Raw genomic sequence first — 23,670 nt, 5'->3', positions numbered from 1 at the left:
TTGTCGGTGTTGGTCTGCTGTCGATTCTGATTAGAACAACCCGGTCACTGAACTGTTCACAGTAACACACCCTCTGCCCTACCTTCCTATTCATAACGAATCCTACACCTGTTAATACCATTTTCTGCTGCTGTTGATATTACCCGATACTCATCTGACCAGAAATCCTTGTCTTCCTTCCACTTCACTTCACTTCACTGACCCCTACTATATCTAGATTGAGCCTTTGCATTTCCCTTTTCAGATTTTCTAGTTTCCCTACCACGTTCAACCTTCTGACATTCCATGCCCCGACTCGTAGAACATTATCCTTTCGTTGATTATTCATTTTTCTCATGGTAACCTGCCCCTTGGCAGTCCCCTCCCGGAGATCCGAACGGGGGACTATTCCGGAATCTTTTGCCAATGGAGAGATCATCATGACACTTCTTCAACTACAGGCCACATGTCCTGTGGATACACGTTACGTGTCTTTAAGGCAGTGGTTTCCATTGCCTTCTGCATCCTCATGTCGTTGATCGTTGCTGATTCTTCCGCCTTTAGAGGCAATTTCCCACCCCTAGGACAAGAGAGTGCCCTGATCCTCTATCCGTTCCTCCGCCCTCTTTGACAAGGCCGTTGGCAGAATGAGGCTGACTTCTTATGCCGGAAGTCTTCGGCCGCCAATGCTGATTATTTATCAAAATTTAGGCAGTGGCGGGGATCGAACCCGGGACCGAAGAGGTTTTGATTATGAATTAAAGACGTTACCCCTAGACCATAGACCACAGAAACTTAGTACGTATATTGTGTTAGTAAATTTTTGGAGTGTTTACCTATTACTTTTACATGTGTTACAATTTCACTCACACTGCGCATTAACTTCAATACGTCCTCACTTTTTCACTACATTTGCGGCAACTAGATTGTCTGTATTTGATCAGGGTCTGTGCACACTGGTGCGCACACGTGTGTGTGTGTGTGTGTGTGTGTGTGTGTGTGTGTGTGTGTGTGTGTGTGTGTGTGTGTGTGGCGGATGGTTTGCACCAGATGTACAAAACATCTGTTGCAGCTTGTTTTCTGCATACACCAATTCATTCATGCAGCATGTTCCTTAAACCCCATCACAAAGGAGAGTCTACAGGAATGTGGAACAAGTCAAATTATATATCAACAGGTCCAAGTAACTACTGCTGGCTACATCTGGGAAATTTACTAACAACAATTATGACTAATTTTAATCTACCCCTGTGCTTTACGTATGTGTATTAGGATGAAAATAGCTATTCTGAAAAGACCACTGCTCTTCTCCCTACACATTCAGCTGCTGTTTTTACCTAATACTTTGTACACGGCATTTACTTTACACGTACCCCTTTCTGCTGTCTATATAGTATGCCAAGATCTGTTCCATAAAACTCCATTCTGAGCCATGGAGAGATGCATGTTCTACACGGGATGGAAAGGACAGATTGCTGCTCACCACGTAGAGGAGATGCTGTGTGTTGCAGATAGGCAAACCAAAAAGACTGCTAAACATGTGAGCTTCCAGCTAAAAGCCATTTTCCACAGTAGACTACACATACAGTTTCAGGCAAGCACAACTCACAGAGACAAGAACACTGTCTCTGGCCGTAGAGGAAAGACTGTGAGCAACTGCAAATGATGGGAGAAGTAAACTGGGTGGCAGGGGTGAGGAACAATCTGGGGCGAGGAACAAGCTGGGGCTGGGGCAGCGACGTGGTAGGAGACCATAAAGTGCAGAGTGAAGGGAAAGGAGGAAAGTAGATTGGTTAGTTGGTTGACTTGGGGGGGGGGGGGGGGGGGGAGGCGACCAAATAGCAAGGTCATTGGTCCATTATCAATGACTATACAAATCAAGGATGGAACAATACAAACATCACAGTGCAGGCAAAGGGGGAGGGGGGGAGATAACGTGCAAACAAAAGAGGAAAATGGACACCAAGGCAGCAGGAAGAAGAAAGAGCAGGAAGGGGACAAGTGGAAACTGGGTGAGCAGGGGTGCCCCAGAAATGCTATGCATGGTGGAGAACCACTGCTGCCACCGAATGCTCCTGACACCCACACCGTACCATATAATACCATTATCACAAATCAATGGAGACAACACCATGGGATTAAGACAAAAAAAGGGGGAACCACAACAGACCAAACAAAATGTAGGGGAAAAAAGGCAGGAAGAACCTGGTCGGTGTGAAGGCAAAGTCAAGGCCTCCATAACCAATGCCTATGCTAAGTGAGGGATTCAAATTCAAGATGAAAACTCAAGGAATTACACCTGAGAGTACCAACTACTTTCGCGAAGAAAACCAAGGACAGACATAACCATGTGTGCGTCGTCCGTTAACACCCAAGACAAGGAATGTGGGAGGGCATGCTTAGTATGAAAGGCCAAAATGCCAGAAGTCAGGGTTTATCCACAAAATATTGGTCACCATTAGTGCCGCCTCACAACTATACATGGGGGCTGACTCACTGCAGGCTAAAAATCTGTAGGTCAACCTAGTATCACCAATATGAAGACTGAAGAGGATAGTAGATTACTGCCAGGAGAGGCAGAAATCAGCAAATTAATTACAAGGATACCTACATGGCCAGGAACCCAAAGGAAGTTGACAGAAGAATCAGCATCACCAAGTTCATATGAGAAAGTCGTGGGTGGTACAGATCATGGGATGGCAGGAAAAACACCGAGCAATAGACTGAAGGCCACTCATGAAGTATGTACATAACCAAACTTGGGTGAGGGAGAGCCGTTTAATAAAAAAGGGCCCAACATATCACCATCAATCCCACAAAAAATACCCCACACGTGGCACACAAGAGATTGTGTCCTTGCCACAGAAGATCCCACTTAATCAGTGCCATCAGTGTAAGAAAACAGCGCCATCCTGAAATTCCATTAAAAGCATTCAGAACAAACAATGAACACCATTCGAGCGATGGAGGCTTTCAGATCCTGGAAGAGCTCCATCCGAATCTGTGGCCATGCAACTAATCAAGAGGGTTGGTCGGGAGAGAATGTGGGGAAGAGGACAAGGAGAGAAGATGAAAGTCCCAGTGCAGAGAAGTGAGGCGGAGCCCAACCAGTAAACCCACCTGAGGGCAGGCAGTGGGTTGGCGATGACAGGAAGCCACGAACAGAACAGAACAGAACAGAACAGAACAGAACAGAACAGAACAGAACAGAACAGAACAGAACAGAACAGAACAGAACAGAATGGGTGAACATGGGAGAAGTGGGTAACAATGGCATAAGAAGCCAGGAACTGGGACCACTGAAGCAAAAGGGGATTGATCCCAAAGTTAAACATAACACTATCAAAAGGGTTACTGCAAAAGGCACTGATGGCTAAATGGAAACACAATGGTGAACCAGGTTCAAGAGGAGCAGTGTGCAGGGGCAGCTGATACATAAACTGGACAACCACAGTCCAGACGAAACTGAACTAGCTACTCTAAGAGGTGTGGGCAAGGAAGCAAAGAACATTGAGTTTACACAAACAGCCAACCTTCTGGTGATGGATATGGGCCAACCAAGTAAGCTTGTTGTCAAAAAGATTACCCAAGAAACAGAAGTGGGGGACCACAGTCAGGTGATGAGCATTGAGATAGATCTACAGGTCAAGATGGACCTAAGTATGGTGACAGAAATGTGAAAGGGAACCATCATTAAGAAGGCATAAGTAATGGTCAACAAGAGATTGGTCAACAAGGAGCCCCTGACTAGGTGAAGAAGCACTGTCCCACAATGGTTGAAGGGCATTAAAATCTGCAAGGAGGAGGAAGGGAGGCGGGAGATGCTGAAGGACGGCATTAGGGCAGCAGATGTATGTGGCCTGTCAGAAGGGACACAGAGATTGCAAAACATAGTGGCAACGTTCAAGTGGACTTGAGCAGCAACCACTTCCAATGGGGTATGAAATGAGATCCATGTACTAAAAATATCTATATAGATCAAAGTGCAGACACCATCCGAAGCCCTCAAAGGGCCAACCTGATTCTTATAGAAAGAATGCAATCCACAAAGGGTCAGTGAGTGAGCATAAGTAAAATGAGATTCCTGAAGAATGACACAAGCTGCCAGGTAAAAGGCAATAAGGGATTACAACTTCGAGAGGTGACAGTAGTACCCATTACAGTTCCATTGAAGAATCATTCAGTGAGTATGCACATGAAAGGTGAATGGGCTGGAGTCAATCATGTTGCAGAGTCACCGTCCGTCACCAATGATGGCGGTGGGGTGGCAGCCATAAATAAGATGGCACACAGATTGTGAGGGCACCGGGAAGGAGGTAGGTGTAGGGGGTGCCTGTCCTGGGACTTTACTTCTTCTTCATAGGTTGATGAGAGCATGGCACAGAGGGAGAGCAGGTTTCTGCAAGATCCGGTACTGAAAGAGATCGGGCAATGTTGGGGCACAGAGAGAGTTCTGGTTGCATGCATCTGGCTGAGAGATGCCAGGGCGATGGGTCCTAGGTGCCCAAGAAGGGGTCACTTCTTTGGCCAGGGAGGAGAAGTGGCACCTGGAGGGGAGGGTGTGGGAACCACAGGGGATTGGGAGAGGACATGGGGATGGGACTGGGGTAAGGAGGAGGGTGGAGGGGGAAAGGACATATCAGAGAGGAAAGTAGACATCACTGACACAGGGTGAAGTCAGTCAAATTTCTGAAGAGCCTCTGTGCAATATAAATGATACAGAAGCTTATACTGTTGTATCTTCTTTTAATTCTTAGAAGCTGGTCAATCTGGTGAGAATTGGGAGAGATGGTCGTGACAATTAACACACACGGGTAATGGAATACAGGTGTTCCCCCGATGGAGTGGGTGTCCACAGTCACCACAGAGAGGGTCTGCTGTACATTGGGAAGATGTGCTTGAAACACAAGCACTGAAAGTGCCTCCTGAATGGTTCAACATATGGCTTCACGTCACACTCTATGAAAAATGAGTCCCTGGACCATATTCAAAGACTGTGAGGTGTAATGGATGCTGGGACATCATCATGATGATCACATATACAAAGAGCTGTAGACTGGGTGGCAGAAGAAATTATGATCAACAGAGAACCTGAGCAGTTGCCGAGACTCCACTTTACTAAGCTTGTCTTTGATATTTTCCAGAAAAAATAACAGCTCTGTGGCAATGAATGTGTCCCTGTCCATATTAGTATGGACTAGGTAGTGGGGGAAGGTCACAGGATCACAAGAAACAGCATTCAGTGATCTGTTACCACTTCAAGGGATAGTGGTAGGAGAACGGTCAGATTTTTGGAGATTGATACATTTCAAGTACAAAGCATCTGCTCAGATAACATTCAGTCTGATCAGGGGCTCTCCCCTTGGGTGCCAGCCAGCCACAGCAAGGGCTGTCTGGTACTGCAGTTATTGCCAGGAGTTCCGATGCTCTGGAATGACAAGCAACCACTCTTAGGCATACATGAGGAGGCAACAGGGAGGGTGAGGGGCAGAGGGGGGAGGGCAGGACACGGTAGGGGGAGGGGCAGGGAAGGTTAGTTGTTTGGTTGGTTGGTTTGGCGTGTAAAGGGACCACACTACAGGGTCATCAGTCCCTTTTTGCTGACACAAGCAAGGCTCCAGGTACAAAAACACCTAACACCACACCTAAAAATAAAACGAATGGAATGAACAAAAAATGGCGAAAACATACATCACACAGAAAAGTAGAAGAAGGTATTAAAACCATACAGCAGATAGTCTGGGTTAGCTGATCATAATAATAAAACAGGATGAGCCAGCCACTCTGCAACACATTAAAATGTCACCCCAAAAAGACGAAGCAAGATGAACACATGTAGGGAAAAGATGATCACCAAGACAAATAAATTCAAAGAAAGTGCAACAGAGTTAAAATGGAGGGAGGATGGTGACCACAAAAGGCTAAATGCCTGACCTTAGATGGTATGATAAACACCACCAACACCCCCTCCCCCCTTCCTCATGAATAAAACGGAAAACTAAATCTGATGTTGAGGCATTATCACCCAACACCAAAGGTAGGGCACAGGGAAGGTTAAAAGTCCACAGAAGAGCGGCTAAAAGTGGGCAGTCCAGCAAGATGTGGATGACAGTCATATGTGAGCCACAGTGACAGCAAGGTGGGTCCTCGTGACAGAGGAGTTAGTCACGTGTTAGCCACGTATGGCCAAAACAGAGTTGGCAGAGAACCACAGAGTCCCTCATGGATGTCATCTTAATGGCACACAGTTTGTTGTGTGTAATGAGATTATGCCATTCTGTCTCCCAAAGCTGAAAGACCTTGTAGCATAATAACGATCACAGGTCATGTACAGGGATGCTGATCTCCAGAAGAGGTTTCCGTGTAGCCTGTCAGCAAGTTCATTTCCTCGAATTCCAATTTGGCCTGGGGTCCACACAAACACCACAAAATGACTGGACTGTTCCAGGGCATAGATGGTTGCTACCAAAGGATGAGGGGCGAGGGCAGGGAGGGGGGGGGGGGGGGGGGGAGCAGTAGTTGATATCTTGTAGACTGCTGAAAGAGTCAATACAGAGGAACAACAACTTGCCAGAGCATAAGAGGATGCACTCAAGAGCACAAGAAATGGCCGCCAGCTCTGCAGTGAAAACATTGCAGCCATCCGGCAATGAGTGCTATTCAGTATGTTCTCCATGAACATACGTGAACATAACGTGACCATCAGCCATTGAGCCGTCAGTGTAAAACACTTCACGGTCCTGCTACATGTCAAGAATCTAGAGGAAGAGGCAGTGGAGAGCCACAAGGTTAGCAGAGTCCTTAGGACCATGTGGAAGGTCCAGGCGAAGCTTCAGCCTAGGTGTGCACCATGGAGGTGTATGCAATTGGACCTTGAGTATAGGTGGTAAAGGCAAGTACTTCATTTCAGACAGAAGAGATCGAACACAAAACCGCAATCTTAAGCCCTGACCTGGGCATCCGTTGCGCGAGATGAACCACTGTGGATGGGAAAAGGAGACGGTAATTTGGATACTCAGGAACACTACGAATGTGTGCAACATAGTTTGTGAGCAGTTGTGCATGCCTAACCTTCAATGGACGGAGCCTGGCCTCCACCAGGACGCTGGTCACCAGACTCGTCCTAAAAGTTCCTGTTGCCAGTCAAATGCCACAGTGGTACACTAGGTCGAGTAAACACATTGCTGAGGGCACCGCTGAACGATAAACCACACTCCCATAGTCAAGGTGGGATTGAACAAGGGCTCTGTAGAGCTGAAGCAGTGTAGAGCGATCTAAACCCCAGCTGGTGTTGCTCAGGCAGCGGAGAGCATTGAGGCGCTGCTTGCACTTCCACTTCAGCTGAAGAAGATGAGAAAGCAACATCAATCGGGTATCGAAAACCAATCCTAAGAATCAATATGTCTCCACTATCATGAGTTGAATGTAATAAAGGTAAGTTTCTGGTTATGGATGAATGGTACAAGACTGACAGATGTGCATGACACACGATTTCACGACAAAGCTGGAAGCCGTGGGCTAGAGTCCATGACTTCGCGTTGTGGATGGCTCCCTGTAGGTGCCGCTTGGCAACACCAGAACTGGAGGAACAGTACAAAATGCTGAAGTCGTCTGCATACAGAGAGGGGGAGGACCAATGGCCCAACAGCTGCTGATACACCGTTAACGGCCATTAAAAATAGAGATACGCTCAATACAGAGCCCTGCGGAACCCCATTTTCCTGGATATGGGGTGAACTATGGGAGGCACCGACCTGTACACGGAAAGTATGGAGTGATAGGAAATTATGGATAAAAATCGAAAGTGGCCCCCACAGACCCCAGTATATAATGTGGCAAGGATAGGTCATCACCAAGCTGTGTTGTAAGCTTTTCGTAAATAAAAAAAGACGGGAACCAGGAGTTGGTGTATGGAAAAGGCTATTCGGATGGCAGACGCTAGGGAAACTAGAGTATCAATGGTAGAGCAACCCTGGTGGAAACTGTCCTGGCATGGAGGCAGCAGGCTACACGACTCCAGGACCCAACACAACCGCCGACTTACCATATGTTCTAACAGCTTAGAAAGAACGTTAGCGAGGCTGGTGGGCCAATAGCTATCCACATCAACAAGGTTTTTACCAGGTTTGAGCATGGTAATGATGGTGCTCTACCACCACTGTGATGGAAACGCGCAATCACACCAGACCCGGTTGAATACGACAAGGAAATGTCGCTTGCAGTCAGACGAGAGATGTTTGATAAGCTGACTGTTGATCTAATCTGGTCTAGGAGCTGTGTTGGGGCAATGTGCTAGGATGCTGAGGAGCTCCCACTCTGTAAATGGAGCATTATAGGGTTCACTGTGACATTCCTTTCCATCCGCTGTTTGAGGGTGCAAAATGCTGGGGAATAATTCTCCGATGCGGAGGCTCAAGCATAGTGCTCAGCAACTGCATTTGTGTCGGTAGATAACACGCCATTGATGTTAATGCCAGACTGTTCGAGGAGGTCACAATGGAAAATAATCCGTTGGACCATGTTGAGGCTTTTATGGGGAGTGACGGAACAGCCGGTCACAAGTGAGTAACACCCAGGATTGGGCTGGGGATGCTGTCTGAATCAAGGCTGCACTGCTTCTCATATTGGACAGCGGTCACTTCCCCAAATGTACCCTCAAGATGTTCAAAAAAAAACTGAGGCTTCATAGGGAAAGGAGCCCCCGCCCATTCTGCTACAAACAAACTACCAAGCGAATAGAACACACTTATTTCTGTAGCCCTACGTTCTTCCCATGGTGTAGCGAGGGAGGGAAATGATTTAGGGTCATATCTGTCAGCATTGTACTCAATTTTATCCTCCTTAGAGACTGCTGGCACTGTAGTGTCACCAACAAGAGATAACTTAGTCTGCTTCATTGCGGGTCATCCGCACTGATGCCACCCACTGAGATCAGGGGCTCTCCCCACGGGTGCCACCCAGTCACAGCAAAGGCCACCTGGCAAGATGGCCACTGCCTGGAGTCCTGATGCCCAGTAGGACAGGTATCTATTCCTTGGCATACATAGAGAGTTTACAGCTCAGGCATCAGCTGTGCGATCCTTGTATTGCCATGGGGCTACCACCAAATGGGTACAAGGCAGCCTCAACACAACAGACTAGCTACCATGCTGGATACTGGGCGCAGAGAAATCCAATAGTCATGGGGGTGAAAGAGGAGATGAAAGAATATGATGTACCCCAGAAAGTATCCTCACCCAAATAGTTGAATTGCAGGTGGAGATACAAATCCACGACAAGAGGTTCAGGAGATTGAATCTAAGGGCACTATGGATAACTCGTGCACCACATAAGGTGTCCTTCCCCATATGGCCCGCACTTCTGTAGAATTTGCAAAGTCTCAGGTCAAACTATAAAATGGGACCTGAACTTATAGGGCCAAAAAGTGAGAGACTCCCTTTAGTCGCCTCTTACGACAGGCAGGGATACCTCGGGCCTATTCTAACCCCCAGACCCACGGGGGAGGAAAAGAGGGGCAGGGGAGGAAAAGAGGGGCAGGGGAGGAAAAGAGGGGCAGGGGAGGAAAAGAGGGGCAGGGGAGGAAAAGAGGGGCAGGGGAGGAAAAGAGGGGCAGGCGAGGAAAAGAGGGGCAGGCGAGGAAAAGAGGGGCAGGCGAGGAAAAGAGGGGCAGGGGAGGAAAAGAGGGGCAGGGGAGGAAAAGAGGGGCAGGGGAGGAAAAGAGGGGCAGGGGAGGAAAAGAGGGGCAGGGGAGGAAAAGAGGGGCAGGGGAGGAAAAGAGGGGCAGGGGAGGAAAAGAGGGGCAGGGGAGGAAAAGAGGGGCAGGGGAGGAAAAGAGGGGCAGGGGAGGAAAAGAGGGGCAGGGGAGGAAAAGAGGGGCAGGGGAGGAAAAGAGGGGCAGGGGGAGAGGGGGACTAGTGGGTGTGTTGGTGGAATACAATGTTGTGTACTGCTGGAGTGGGTGCAGGGAAGGGGGCAGGTGGGTGAAGGACAGGGGTAATAACAGTTGAGGCCAAGTGGGATAGGGGAACATAGTATATTGCAGCAAGAGTTCCCCCGTGTACAACTGAGGAAAGCTAGTGTTGGTAAGGAGGATTCAGATGGTGTAGACTGTGAAGCAGTCAAAAAATAATGTGTTGAGCAGGTTGCTCAGCAGCTGGGTGGTCCAGCTGTCTTTTAGGCACAGTTTGTTGGAGGTTATTCACATAGACAGATTGTGGTTTGTCACACCCACACAGAATGTAGCACAATGGTTGCAGCTTAGCTTTTAGATATCATGACTGCTTTCACAGGAACGCCTACCTTCAGTAGGGCAGGTGATGCTTGTGAATGGACTGGAGTAGGTGGTGGTGGGCGGATGTATGGGACAGGTGTTGCAGCTAGGTTTAGTACAGGGATATGAGCCATGAGGCAAGGGGTTAGGAGCAGAGGTGGATGGTGGTGGCATAAGTCTGTGGCAGGGGTGAGGAGGATAGTGGGTAGGACATTCCTCATTTCAGCGCATGACGAGATGTAGAGAACATGATTCAGTTTCTCCAGTCCTGGGTAGTACTGAGCCGCAAGACGAGTGCACCTTTGTGGCCGGATGTGGTAGTTGGTTGGTTGGGTGTGGGATTGAAGGGACCAGACTGCTAAGGTCATCGGTCCCTTGTTCCACGATAAAATCACACGAAATAAAAACTGTCAGTCGTTAAAAACGGAGAACTGAGACAAGGGACGACACAATACAAGAAAGACAAAGACCAGACAAACGGAACTAAAATCACACCGAGTGTGAAGGTGGTTGGCCGACCATGAAAATAAGGAAAAGCCAACCACCAAATGACATTAAAACCCACAGTCTAAAACCACAGGCCAAAGGCCCAAGTCAATACAGGAAATAAAAGGACAAACACTCAAATCATACGATAAAAACCCCCTGCCCGAATAAAACTCAACAAGAGGTCCGCCATAGCAACATCATCACATAAAAGGGCAGGGAGGGTAGCAGGCAGCGCAAAGTCTGCCTGAGTCCTGTTAAAAGCGGGCAGTCCACCAAAATGTGGACCACCGTCAGAGCTGCTCCGCAGCGACATAGCGGTGGGTCCCCCTGGCGCAACAAATGGCCGTGCGTCAGCCACGTGTGGCCAACGCGCAGCCGGCAGAGGACGACAGAGTCCTTCCGAGAGGCCCGCATGGAGGAGCGCCACACACCGGTCGTCTCCTTCACCGCCCGAAGTTTGTTGGGCGTGGGCAGGGTGCGCCACTCGTCACCCCAGGCACCAAGCACTTTCTGGCGCAAAAGCGACAGGAGATCACACTCCATAAGGCCGAGTTCCAGAGCCGGTGAACTCACTGCCTGTTTAGCCAGCGTGTCAACCCGCTCATTGCCCGGGATGCCGACATGACCTGGGGTCCAAACAAAGACCACGGAGCGGCCGCAACGGGCAAGAGCATGGAGCGACTCGTGGATGGCCATCACCAGACGGGAACGAGGAAAGCACTGGTCAAGAGCTCGTAAACCACTCAGGGAGTCACTACAGATGACAAAGGACTCACCTGAGCGGGAGCGGATATACTCTAGGGTGCGATAGATGGCAACCAACTCGGCAGTGTATACACTGTTCCCAGGTGCCAGCGACCGTTGCTCACAATGATCCTCTAGAGTAAGAGCGTAACCAGTGTGACCAGAGACCATCGAACCATCGGTATAGGCCATGGCAGATCCGGGAAACTCGGCAAGGAGAGAAACAAAGCGGCGGCGGAGGGCCGGAGGAGGGACCGAGTCTTTCGGACCCTGTGCCAAATCCAGCCGAATGCATGGTCGGCACACACACCAAGGGGGCAGACGGAGATTGGCCCGGAAAACAGGCGGGAGAGGAAAAAACTCAATCCCACACAGTAGAGCCCGGATGCGAACCGCGATCGTACACCCTGACCGGGGCCGCCTGTCTGGAAGATGGACGATCGAGTGCGGGAACAGGAGACGGTAGTTGGGATGCCCTGGCAAGCTACAAACGTGGGCAGCATAAGCGGCCAGAAGTCGGTCGCGCCGGATCCGCAATGGAGGAACACCAGCCTCCACAAGTAAGCTGTCAACAGGGCTTGTCCGAAATGCTCCTGTGGCGAGTCGGATCCCGCAGTGATGGATGGGATCCAGCAATTGCAACGCTGATGGCGATGCCGAACCATAAGCCACACACCCATAATCAAGGCAGGACTGGATCAGCGCTTGATACAGCCGGAGAAGGGTGGACCGATCGGCACCCCATACGGTATGGCTAAGGCAACGGAGAGCGTTTAAATGCCGCCAGCATGTTTGTTTAAGCTGCCTAATATGAGGCAGCCAAGTCAACCGGGCATCAAATACCAGTCCCAAGAACCGATGCGTCTCTTCCACAGCAAGAGGTTCACCGTCAAGGTAAAGGCGTGGCTCAGGGTGAACCGTGCGACGCTGGCAGAAATGCATAACGCAGGTCATAGCGGCCGAAAACTGGAACCTGTGCGCTACAGCCCATGACTGCGCCTTGCGGATAGCGCCCTGCAGCTGGCGCTCAGCAACTGCAATGCCAGCAGAGCTGTAGTAGAGGCAGAAGTCGTCTGCATACAACGAAGCTGCGACGGACGATCCCACCGCCTCAGCGAGCCCATTGATCGCAATTAAAAACAGGGAGACACTGAGGACACACCCCTGTGGGACCCCGTTCTCCTGGACCCGGGAGGAACTATGGGACGCAGCAACTTGCACGCGGAAGGAACGAGACGACAGAAAATTCTGAATAAAAATCGGGAGCGGGCCCTTAAGACCCCACCCATGAAGTGTGGGCAGGATGTGATATCGCCAAGTCGTATCGTACGCCTTCCGCATGTCGAAGAAGACGGCAACCAGATGTTGGCGGCGTGCAAAGGCTGTACGGACGGCAGACTCTAGGGAGACCAGATTATCGACGGCAGAGCGGCCTTTACGGAACCCACCCTGAGACGGAGCCAGAAGGCCTCGAGACTCGAGGAGCCAACTCAACCTCCGGCTCACCATACGTTCTAGCAACTTGCAAAGAACGTTGGTGAGGCTTATGGGGCGGTAGCTGTCCACCTCCAGCGGGTTCTTGCCAGGTTTCAACATGGGGAGGACGATGCTTTCTCGTCATTGAGACGGGAACACACCCTCAACCCAGATGCGGTTGAAAACATCTAGGAGGCGTCACTGGCAATTCACAGAGAGGTGTTTCAGCATCTGGCTGTGGATGCGGTCTGGCCCAGGAGCCGTATCAGGGCAAGCAGATAGGGCACTCTGGAATTCCCAGTCGCTGAAAGGAGCATTGTACGACTCCGCGTGGCGCGTGTGAAAGGAAAGCCTCCAACTTTCCAACCGCTCTTTCCGGGAGCGGAAGGCCAGTGGGTAATTCGTAGATGGGGAACACTGAGCAAAATGCGCTGCTAACCGGTCCGCAATCGTGTCGGAGTCAGTACACACCACTCCATTCAGCGAAAGCCCAGGGACAGAGACAGGCGGCCGATAGCCATGGAGTCGCCTAATCTTAGCCCAAACCTGCGATGCAGAGGTACGGACGCCAATGGTGGAAACATACCGTTCCCAGCACTCCTGCTTCCGTTGGCGAATAAGGCGTCGGGCACGGGCACGGAGCTGTTTAAAAACAATGAGGTTCTCCAAGGACGGGTGCCGCTTATGGCGTTGAAGAGCCCGCCGGCGATCTCTAATCGTCTCTGCGATCTCGGGCGCCCACCAAAGCACAGTCCTCCGCTGAGGGGACCCGGATGAACAGGGAATCGCAGATGCCGCCGCAGAAACGATGCCGGTGGTGACCGACTGAACCACCGCATCAATGGTGTCAGGGGAAGGAGGTGCGATAGTGGCGAGAGAGGAGAACAAGCCCCAATCAGCCTTATTCAGAGCCCATCTGGAGGGGCGTTCAGAAGAGTGATGCTGTGGTAGTGACAGAAAGATGGGGAAATGGTCACTACCACATAAGTCGTCATGGTCACTCCAGTGGATGGATGGTGAAAGTCCGGGGCTGCAGATAGAAAGGTCGATGGCCGAAAATGTGCCATGGACGACGCTGAAATGTGTCGGCTCTCCCGTGTTTAAGAGGCAGAGGTCAAGCTGCGAGAGAAGAGTCTCGACATCTCTACCCCGGCCAGTAATCGCGGCGCTACCCCACAGGGGGTTATGGGCGTTAAAGTCGCCCAGTAACACAAAAGGAGGAGGCAGTTGTGCTATCAATGCAGCCAACACATGACGCGAGACATCACCATCTGGCGGAAGATACAAACTGCAGACAGTAATAGGCTGAGGCGTCCACATCCTTACAGCGACAGCCTCTAAAGGTGTGTGAAGAGGTACACATTCGCTGTAGACAGAGTTAAGGATGTAGACGCAGACTCCACCAGATACCCTCTCATAAGCTGCCCGGTTCTTGTAATAACCCCGATACCCACGTAGGGCAGGGGTCCGCATTGCCGGAAACCAAGTTTCCTGTAGGGCAATGCAGAGGAAAGGGTGACTGCTGATGAGTTGGCGAAGCTCAGCAAGGTGGTGGAAAAAAGCGCTGCAGTTCCACTGGAGTATCGCTTTGTCCATGTCCGAAAAAGGCGTGAAGGGGCCGGGGAGGCAGATCACGCCACTGGGTCACCTGCTGCCACCGATGGAGGACCAGTACAATCTGCTTCCATGGTGTCTGAGGGTCCGGCGAGATCCAGGTCCTCAGCGGACGCCCGGATCTCCACCTTATCCTCGGACGCAGAGCCTGTAGGGAGCAGTGGGGTGGATGCCACCGCGTGGTCCTTGGCCTTAGAGGTCTTCTTCTTTGTCTTGTCTCTGTGGTCCTTGGGTTTCATTGGCTGGGAGGGCTCCAGCGAGTCAGTCTCCGGGATGGAGGAGGAGCGGGAAGCCCTGCGACCAGCCGCTGGTCTGCTTTTCTTCCATTGGCTGACGTCACCCTTCCCAGAGGTGGAAACATGGGAAGGAAGGGACCCAAGGGACCCTTTCCGTGCTACTCGAGCCGGGGAAGTTTGAGGCTTCCCCAGCTTAGAAGTGGGGACTGATGTCCCCGATGGTTGGGGGGTTGCTGCTCCTGAGTCAGGTAGTGCAGGAGCAGCAGGGAGTGAAGTGCCCCCCACCATCAAGGTGGCAGGTGTAGCATTCCAGCTCTGAGAGGTGGCAGTCTGAGGGAGAGCTAATGGGGTCATAACAGTAGTAGCCGCGGCGTAAGAGGCAGTCATTCGAACCGGATGGAGGCGTTCGAACTTCTGCCTGGCCTCAGTGTATGTCAGGCGGTCTAGGGTCTTATACTCCATGATCTTGCGCTCTTTCTGGAAGATCCTGCAGTCCGGCGAGCAAGGCGAGTGGTGCTCTCCGCAGTTTACACAGATGGGAGGCGGAGCACATGGAGTATCGGGATGTGACGGGCGTCCACAATCTCGACATGTGAGGCCGGAAGTACAGCGGGAAGACATATGCCCGAACTTCCAGCACTTAAAGCACCGCATCGGGGGAGGAATATATGGCTTGATGTCACAACGATAGACCATCACCTTGACCTTCTCAGGTAAAGTATCACCCTCGAAGGCCAAGATGAAGGCACCGGTGGCAACCTGCTTATCCCTTGGACCACGATGTACGCGCCGGACGAAGTGAACACCTCGCCGCTCTAAATTGGCGCGAAGCTCGTCATCGGACTGCAATAGAAGGTCCCGATGGAATATTATGCCCTGGACCATATTAAGACTCTTATGGGGCGTGATTGTAACCGGAACATCCCCCAGCTTGTTACAATCGAGTAACCGGCGGGACTGGGCGGAGGACGCCGATTTGATCAAAATCAAGACCGAGCGCATTTTGGACAAGCCCTCCACCTCCCCGAACTTGTCCTCTAAGTGCTCGACGAAGAACTGAGGCTTCATGGATGTAAAGGCTTCACCATCAGCTCTCGTACACACCAGGTAGCGGGGCGAGTATGGTTCGCTGGCATCCTTAGTCTTTCGTTCCTCCCATGGTGTAGCCAGGGAGGGGAACGATTTGGGGTCATATGTAGTTGCGTTGTATTGAGCCGTGGAACGCTTAGAGACTGCTGGCGGCTGGCCGCCAGCAAGAGATGATGTACCACGCTGCATTGCGGGTCATCCGCCCTGATGCCACCTACTCCGACCAAGGGCCCTCCCCAAGGGCGCCACCCAGCCTCAGCAACGACCACCTGGCAGGATGGCCATTGCCGGGAGTCCCAATGCCCCAAGGAGATAGGCATCTACTCCTTGGCATACGTGGGGAGTTAACGGCGCTGGCATCAGCAGAGTGATCCCTGTGTAGTCAGGGGGCTACAACCAACAGGGTACATGGCGGCCCCACCACAACGGACTGGCTACCGTGCTGGATTTCAGGTGATGTAGTCCAACATCGTCATTGGCGCATAAAGCGACACAGCATAGCAGACTGCAATAAACTGCACCCAAGAACAAATCCACGCCCAAGAGATGGTAGGTGAGCGGGACTGCTAAGCGATGACGAGAAACCTGGCTAGAGATGGTAATGCATGATGGACACATCGCTCCTTGTAAGGCGCCCTTCCCCAATCGGCTCGCTCTTCGGAAAATTTAGAAGGATGGAGGTCAAACCCGTTAGGGGACCATCTCACAAGGCCAAAACATTTGAGACTCCTTTTAGTCACCTCTTACAACAGGCAGGAATACCGTGGGCCTATTCTTACCCCCGAACCCACAGGGGGGCCGGATGTGGTAGTCTGGAGAGAGAAGGCACAGGAGATCTGTTTCTGTACAAGTATGGGAGGGTAATTGCAGTCTGTGAACACCTTGGTGAGATGTTTGGAGAAGGGACTGCTAATAATCTGAGGTGCAACGACCAGGGTGATTAGGCTGTGTGGAAGGACTTCTTGGTATAGAATTGGTGGCAGCTTTCGAAGTGGAGATTTTGCTGGTTGTTGGTAGGTTTGATATTGATGAAGTTGCTGATGTAGCCACCTTTGACATGGGGGTCAGCATCGAGGAAGATGGTTTGTTGGGCCAAGGAGGAGAAGATGAAGTGAATGGGAAAGAAGGTGTTGAGGTTGTGAGGGAATGTGGATAGGATGTCTCAACCATGATCCAGATCACGGAAATGTCATCGATGAATCTAAACCAGGTGAACATTTTGGTGTTCTGGGTGGTTTGTGTCTTTTATATAGGAGGGTAGGATATGGGTAACAGACTGAAGGTGCTGGTCTATGAGAGCAGAGATTCTCTGAGTGGGGGCATAGTAACCGGCCACAGTGGGGTGTCCTGGGTGGTTGGGTTTATGGACTTTAAGAAACAGGTAGAAGATAGGAGTGGTGGACGTTGGTAGGTGTGTGTGTGTGAGAGAGAGAGAGAGAGAGAGAGAGAGAGAGAGAGAGAGAGAGAGAGAGAGAGAGATTCTGGGAGGGCCAAAGGATGTGAGGGGAGAGTTTTGGTGTGCCTGCCTGCGACTCAACATGGTGAACAGCGATTTGTCATTTCATAATATTGTCATTATTCCATCTTTGATTTTCCATTGTTCTATATGGGAATTATTTTTACTTTTATTACAGCAGTTGTGAACTACAGAGTTAACCCTAAACACACTCCTGTTATTAACCACTAATACCATAGGCTGACATATGTAATAATCCCTAGCTCTGAAGATGCTCCAAAGAGATTTTATAAATGCAAAACAGGAAGAATTTAATGTTTTAATTAACTTACCCACTTACAGGTACACACCACAGTTTATTGTCCACATGGACATCCAGAAACTTCCTAACAGAGCCTCATTCAGTGTATACTCATTGATCTCTCCTTGTGGTACCTATATGTCATTTTCATTTGTTTGTAATTGTCATGTAAGTCTTTGTAAGATAAAGGATTAAGCTGCTGGCTGTGAACAAATTATAAACCTGTTCCATTCTTCTCCTGGTCAAATCTGGCATGGATGTGTTACACACCCTTTATCAATATACTTGTGAAAAAGCAACTGTGAACTAAACACTTAAGAATAAGGTTGCTGTGCTAAGAAGTGGGAAGGCTGGAGGTCTCAAGATATCAAGAAATGTAAAGAAGCAGGTATGTCCTTTGTAGTAAACAAAGGACCAGAAACATCAAAAGTGACATGAGCAGAAGTTGAGAGTGCTAAAAAGGAACTTCACATAGATTAAGAGTTTGAGGAGCAGCTGAAAGGAGAGGTAACACTTCTAATGTTAAACAGTATATTTCATTAAAATTTCTAGTGCCATTTGGAGGCTACTGACAAACAATCCAGCATACAGTAAGAGTTGATAATCTGGATTTGATAATAAAATTTATGACTTATTTTTCTACATGAATCCGTTGGTGATATTAAATAAGCCAGAGTATCTACATACTACATTTAAGTTACTGATTAATGAAGGTTGCAGGTACCCTACCTTGTCTTCAAACAATATGCTGTGCATAACACATTGAAGATGGAGCAACTGATAATCCCGTCGACCGATTATTTACCAAATGATGACATTCTGTAGTCTCAGAAAATGGAAGTAACAGAATCAGTTACGACATTAGATATGGCAAAGTTATTTCTTACCCAAAGGATTGTCCATAAGATACTATTGCTCTTGATGAATGTATATGAATGGGTAATCTTATATTTAAAGAATGTGCACAAACTCAGATTGGATAAAAACAGGTAAGGAAAATCAGTATAGCCTTTCAATGATACATTTCTGAAGACTTAATTCAGTATATTCTCTATTTACTAATATTTCTAATTCAATTCAAAATCTGAATTCTAACAAAATTTACAGGGGACCTGATATGCCTCCCATTCTAACCCAAAAACACTGTGACCTTATTACATGAAAAAGCATAAGCACACAAGAGACAAAGTAAGTGGCCAGCACAGCCTTGCACTTCAGCCTGTATAGTCACTAGTTCTAACAGGGGGTGCAGCTGGCAGGCTGCTGTTGTACTATCAGACTGGGTGGCCTCCAGTGACCGAATCAAACACAGACTGCATGCACGAACTGTGAAGTGGTGCTCACATGAAGTTGATAGTTTCAGCAGCTCCAGTGCTTACATTCACACCATACTGAAAAGTGAAAGGAGTATCCAATATGTAATTTTTAGATAGAATGACAAAAGTTTTACTACACATCAGGAGAAATGATTCTGTAGTTCAAATGTTGATCTGCATTGGACTAATGTCATATCTAGTGCAGTATTGATTGTGTTAACATTTCTGTGCTCTCACCAATTACCCATTATTATCCATAGCCAAATAACAAAGTAGAAGGTATTTCATACATATTGCTTACATTGTCTATTTGACAAGGGCCATGGGGGAGGGGGGGGAGAAAGATTATGCTTGTATTAGTATGGAGATACAGTGCTATGTAGGATCGGTCCACACTCCAGGATTATTGTCAAGATACTAATCTCCAGTCTCACAGTGCATAGGTAACTTTTATATCTATGCCTCTCAGTATAATGAACTAGAAGGTGATTAATCAAATACAATGGCAGCATACCTCATGCTAACTAAGAGGTTTTTTGTATAATTATTGAAGCATATAAATTACACAATAGATGTAATGGCATTTAGAAATATCACTTTTACCATGAATAAGTTTTCTTTCTGTTGCAGAAACAAGCTTGTAGTACCAGAACTGCTTTTCTTTGCTATTGCAGTTCTTGCCTTTCAGATTCAGTTTTATTCATTCAGTAGGGAATTTAAGTAAATGAATTGGTGATTGAGCTAATATACTTATGCGAGAATTACAATCTACTGCCATGCAGACATTATGAACTTACTGTTGAGATTAAAATAATGAAAGATTATCTTGTAAACATTTATGTGGAAACACCACACAAAGTGTGTAGTTTAGTACCGTACATACTATATAACCATCACTGTCACTCCTAAATTAATATTCATGTATTTAGGCTTATGTGCTAAGAAATCTGAAACCATAAAATAAGGACGGAATTTTCACTCTCTTGGGATATTCGGCGTAGATTATCAAGAGAAATCGTTTGCTTACAAATTGTTGTTAGGCTGTCTTCAGATTTTCTACCAGTCGCTATTTATTACCAGCAATTCACTGTGTAACGTCAATCACACCATTTCAATCAATGATATTATTTGCTTGTATAACAACTGGTAATTCCCTACAACAAATGTAATGAGACTGCCAAAGGATATTAAAACTGACTCCTGTAGATGTCACTATTATTTGAAACAAGTTATGAAAAATGTAATTAAGATGATCGCCCGAGTACCTGCATATAAAGCGCTTCTTTCCTGAACACTTTACAGAGCGTGTAGACACCTGATGGCACATGTTTCAGCGCACAATCGGACAAATCGAAAACTGGCTCCGGATTTTCACGAGCCTGTAAAATACCTTGAACTGTAATGGATACGATTTGAGGCACAAGACGAGTATCTTAATCCGTGATTGTAATATATTTATACTGTCATAATCTCTAGACTCACCAAATATAATTTATGCTCCAACCTAGATTTGTAGTCAATACCTCTGTCGTCCTTTTTACCAAATAGTGGCATTATACTGAGCTTTAAATTGAAAGTACTCACACCTTAAACAAGTATCTCAATTTTCGGTTCGTCAACACGGACCGAATAAGACAACCCTCACGTTGACACTAATCGCTTACATTAGGTCAAATCCTATTCGCCTTGCACATGTCAAGAATATTTACGGTACTACCATCGCGCATAACTATTAAAACTTTCAACATGTACACAACTTCAATTGTACCACATGAAACATCTCTGGAGTGATCACACACACACACAATGTTTATTTACACAATGACAACATTTCACATAACAAAATAGAAAGTTCTTAATGTGCAGGTTTACACTCATGCGTATTTCCTATCTTCCTCCCGACATTTGCTCATTCGAACGTTCTTATGTTGGCCATTTACGAATGATCACAAGTCTTTGGTCAGAGCTATTATTATTATTATTATTATTATTATGTGTCACTGGCACAGCTGTCTGCTGCTGTCAAATGTGTTAATTGGGTATCAGTAGTAGTGATATTTACGTTTCCTTTTATGTTGAATACATAGAGTGAGAATAGAAGAAGATATTGCGGCAACAGATAGCGGAGCAAGATGAAAACCGTGTGATTCAACTTCATAATCATGCAGAGTCCAACCAGGATTTTGACGGGGCAGCGGGGTGGGGAGAGCTCATAGAAATTTTGTCTCCATGCTTCTCCAAATTCTGTAGAGTAAGCAAAACTGTTTTCTGAATCCATTATACTACCAACTACAACACCGAAAATTTTTTCGGAACTCTTAAGTTTGGAAGCAACGTTGCAAAAATCATCTTTTTTTGAGTTAAGGAGATACAGTCTAGGTTGTAGTCCGGTGTTCGGCGGGCAATCACGGGAAGCTTAAAGCAGCTTAATTGCAGTAATCGACAATGCAGCTTTGGATTTCATACCATAATGAAAACTTTAATCATTCGCTAGAAAACTGTCGGTTTGTCCGGTGGATTCCGAGTGTTCAAAAGTTGTAATAACAGACGCAATCGTCGTAAAGAAAAAGATAAAATCACCAGGAAAAGATACCTTAAACAGCCAAGAAAGGAGCCATTTAAGCTGCAGTATCAGTGGCTCCGATATCGGTGGATTCCGCCGACGACCAACATCGCCCGGAAACGGAAGATCTTTTCAAATCAGTACGCCACTACGTGCACGGGCACGTACAGACTTCGGAAGACAAACTGTGAAATTCAAATCAGTTTGTTTTCTTCGGTCAAATCGACCGACGATCTCACACACGAAAAATGGAGCATGAGGAACTGGTGAGTTTAGATAATGAAAGAGTGAGTTTGTGGCATTCTGAGGATGAAAATATCATAATCGGGATACAGTTCGGAATCTATGGATTGAAACGGCAGGTTTATCCGAAACCTCAAAAAAGCAAAATCTTTATTGGAAATTTTAGGCATTGGTAGTAGCCTCAAAAGATAATTTGTTCAAGTGAAAAGGGCTGCGTATCTTACATGCTTACAGCTATTGTACTGGATCTTTTTTGTGGTAGGTTGTTATTAGTTGTCTATAAATTATTATTACTGTGTACTGGTGTTTTATGCCTCTAGGGTAGTGATTCTGTTAGTATGAGTTTGTAAGTGCTGCACGTTATCAAAGCATCTTATGGCTACACATATGCTACATGACAATCATTGATGATTAATTGACGTACGTCTGCGCAACTTTAAACAAGTACAGCGAAACAGAGTGTTCATAACTTGCTTTTCTATATCTCGAGTAAGTGGCACAACGTTTCTCCCGTGATCTCATATATTCGTAAAGCTTGTATGGTATTCCGATAACTGAGGACGGAGTATGTAGTACTCGACACGTTCTTTACGAGACAGGAAGTTCATTCAGATGCATTAGGCGTCTCTTCAATAGTACAAGCCGCTAGAACACCTCGTGGTATGCAACACACCCTAAGAGGTTAAAATCTAGCCTACATCATAGATAGAATGAATTCTAACCTAACCTAATTTCCTCTGATCTTGCCAAAAACTGATGGGGGATATCGGACATACTATGACCACACTATCTTACGATGTTATTGGGCGACCTCTAGCAACAGCGCCTGACGACCGTTGTCAGTGCCACTGTGAGTGCATCGCTGAAGTTATAAGAAATATAGAACCCACAGAACACCAAAATATAACAAATACACTACCATATAAGAAATGCACATGTGGATACAACTTTTAAGTAACAATGGAAAGGAATTTTGTGAAGCCTGGCAGTCTAAACCTTACCAAATTTTATGCATATATAGTTTACATCCATAACGTTCTACAACTAAGTAAGCCTGCGTCCCTCTCCATTGAACCTAGCAGAAATATTTGACATGTTGTGAATGGTGTTTGTGGCCACATTATTAAGGCTAGAGAGTGCAGTGCTAAAGGTTGTAGGTCCGTGTTCTGGTCCTGGTGGGTATTATTGCACATTGCCCATGTGACAACACAGAAACAGCAAACGATATGGTGTGCACAGCCCATGTTGCAGTATCGAAGCAGGGCCTTATCTGTATCGTCCACATCTATCCGTGTGGTAGGCTAGCCTCGGTAGTGGTGTCATTTATCGTTCGTTAACTGAAGTTGCTATTCTGTAAGATTCTGAGGCCTTTTTCCGATCAGTATGGGACTACACACCATTCCTAATGCACCATCATAAACTATACTGATAGCCATGGCAATGGATTCTCGGTTTCATTTAGTGAAAACATAAACTTTGATTATTCTGTGTTTGCTAATGTCAAACCTGGTGCTTCGTTTATGTCTGTTGTTGAAAACTTAACAACTGAAACAAAGAAACTGAACAAAGACGGATCATAGGAGGCGCCAACGACTTATACAAAAATCAAAGCAAATCCGCATTGCAAAATTACAGGAAGTTATTGCCACAATTGCACCACACTGATGTTGTGATATAATAAGGTGACATCTACAAATAGGTATTTGTCTGTGTTAAAAGCAAATAATATAGAACAACTAGAACTGACAAGTAGTGTAAGTGCACTGGATAATTCTGAAGTAGACTTATTAACAGCTCATATGAAAGAAGCCTGATGTTGCTTCATGTAAATGTACAGCCTTTAAAAAATAAACTTCTGGGTCTTCAATATTGGCTGGTAAAGTTAAACTGTAGC

The 23,670-nt window shown here is 47.4% G+C and overlaps 1 protein-coding gene across 3 annotated transcripts in view; it reads right to left on the bottom strand.

Annotated features, from left to right (window-relative positions):
- LOC126266605 (E3 ubiquitin-protein ligase LRSAM1-like) overlaps positions 1 to 20,926 on the bottom strand; it is a 189,562-nt gene extending 168,636 nt beyond the window's left edge. Inside the window, exons 1-2 of one of the 3 annotated variants that reach the window (XM_049970929.1) lie at positions 20,453 to 20,926; positions 20,236 to 20,349 (exon numbers count right to left, since the gene is read on the bottom strand). In XM_049970929.1, coding sequence (XP_049826886.1) covers positions 20,236 to 20,349; positions 20,453 to 20,524 — 186 coding nt within the window. In that variant the 5' untranslated portion in view covers positions 20,525 to 20,926. The remainder of the gene's footprint in view (positions 1 to 20,235; positions 20,350 to 20,452) is intronic. The other 2 variants (XM_049970930.1, XM_049970931.1) reach the window with 2 other exon arrangements.
- Between the last annotated feature and the right edge of the window lie 2,744 nt (positions 20,927 to 23,670).

The sequence above is a fragment of the Schistocerca gregaria genome, chromosome 4 (genome assembly GCF_023897955.1).
Source record: "Schistocerca gregaria isolate iqSchGreg1 chromosome 4, iqSchGreg1.2, whole genome shotgun sequence".
NCBI classification, from domain to species: Eukaryota; Metazoa; Arthropoda; class Insecta; order Orthoptera; family Acrididae; genus Schistocerca; species Schistocerca gregaria.
This window is presented reverse-complemented; position numbering and strand designations above follow the sequence as displayed.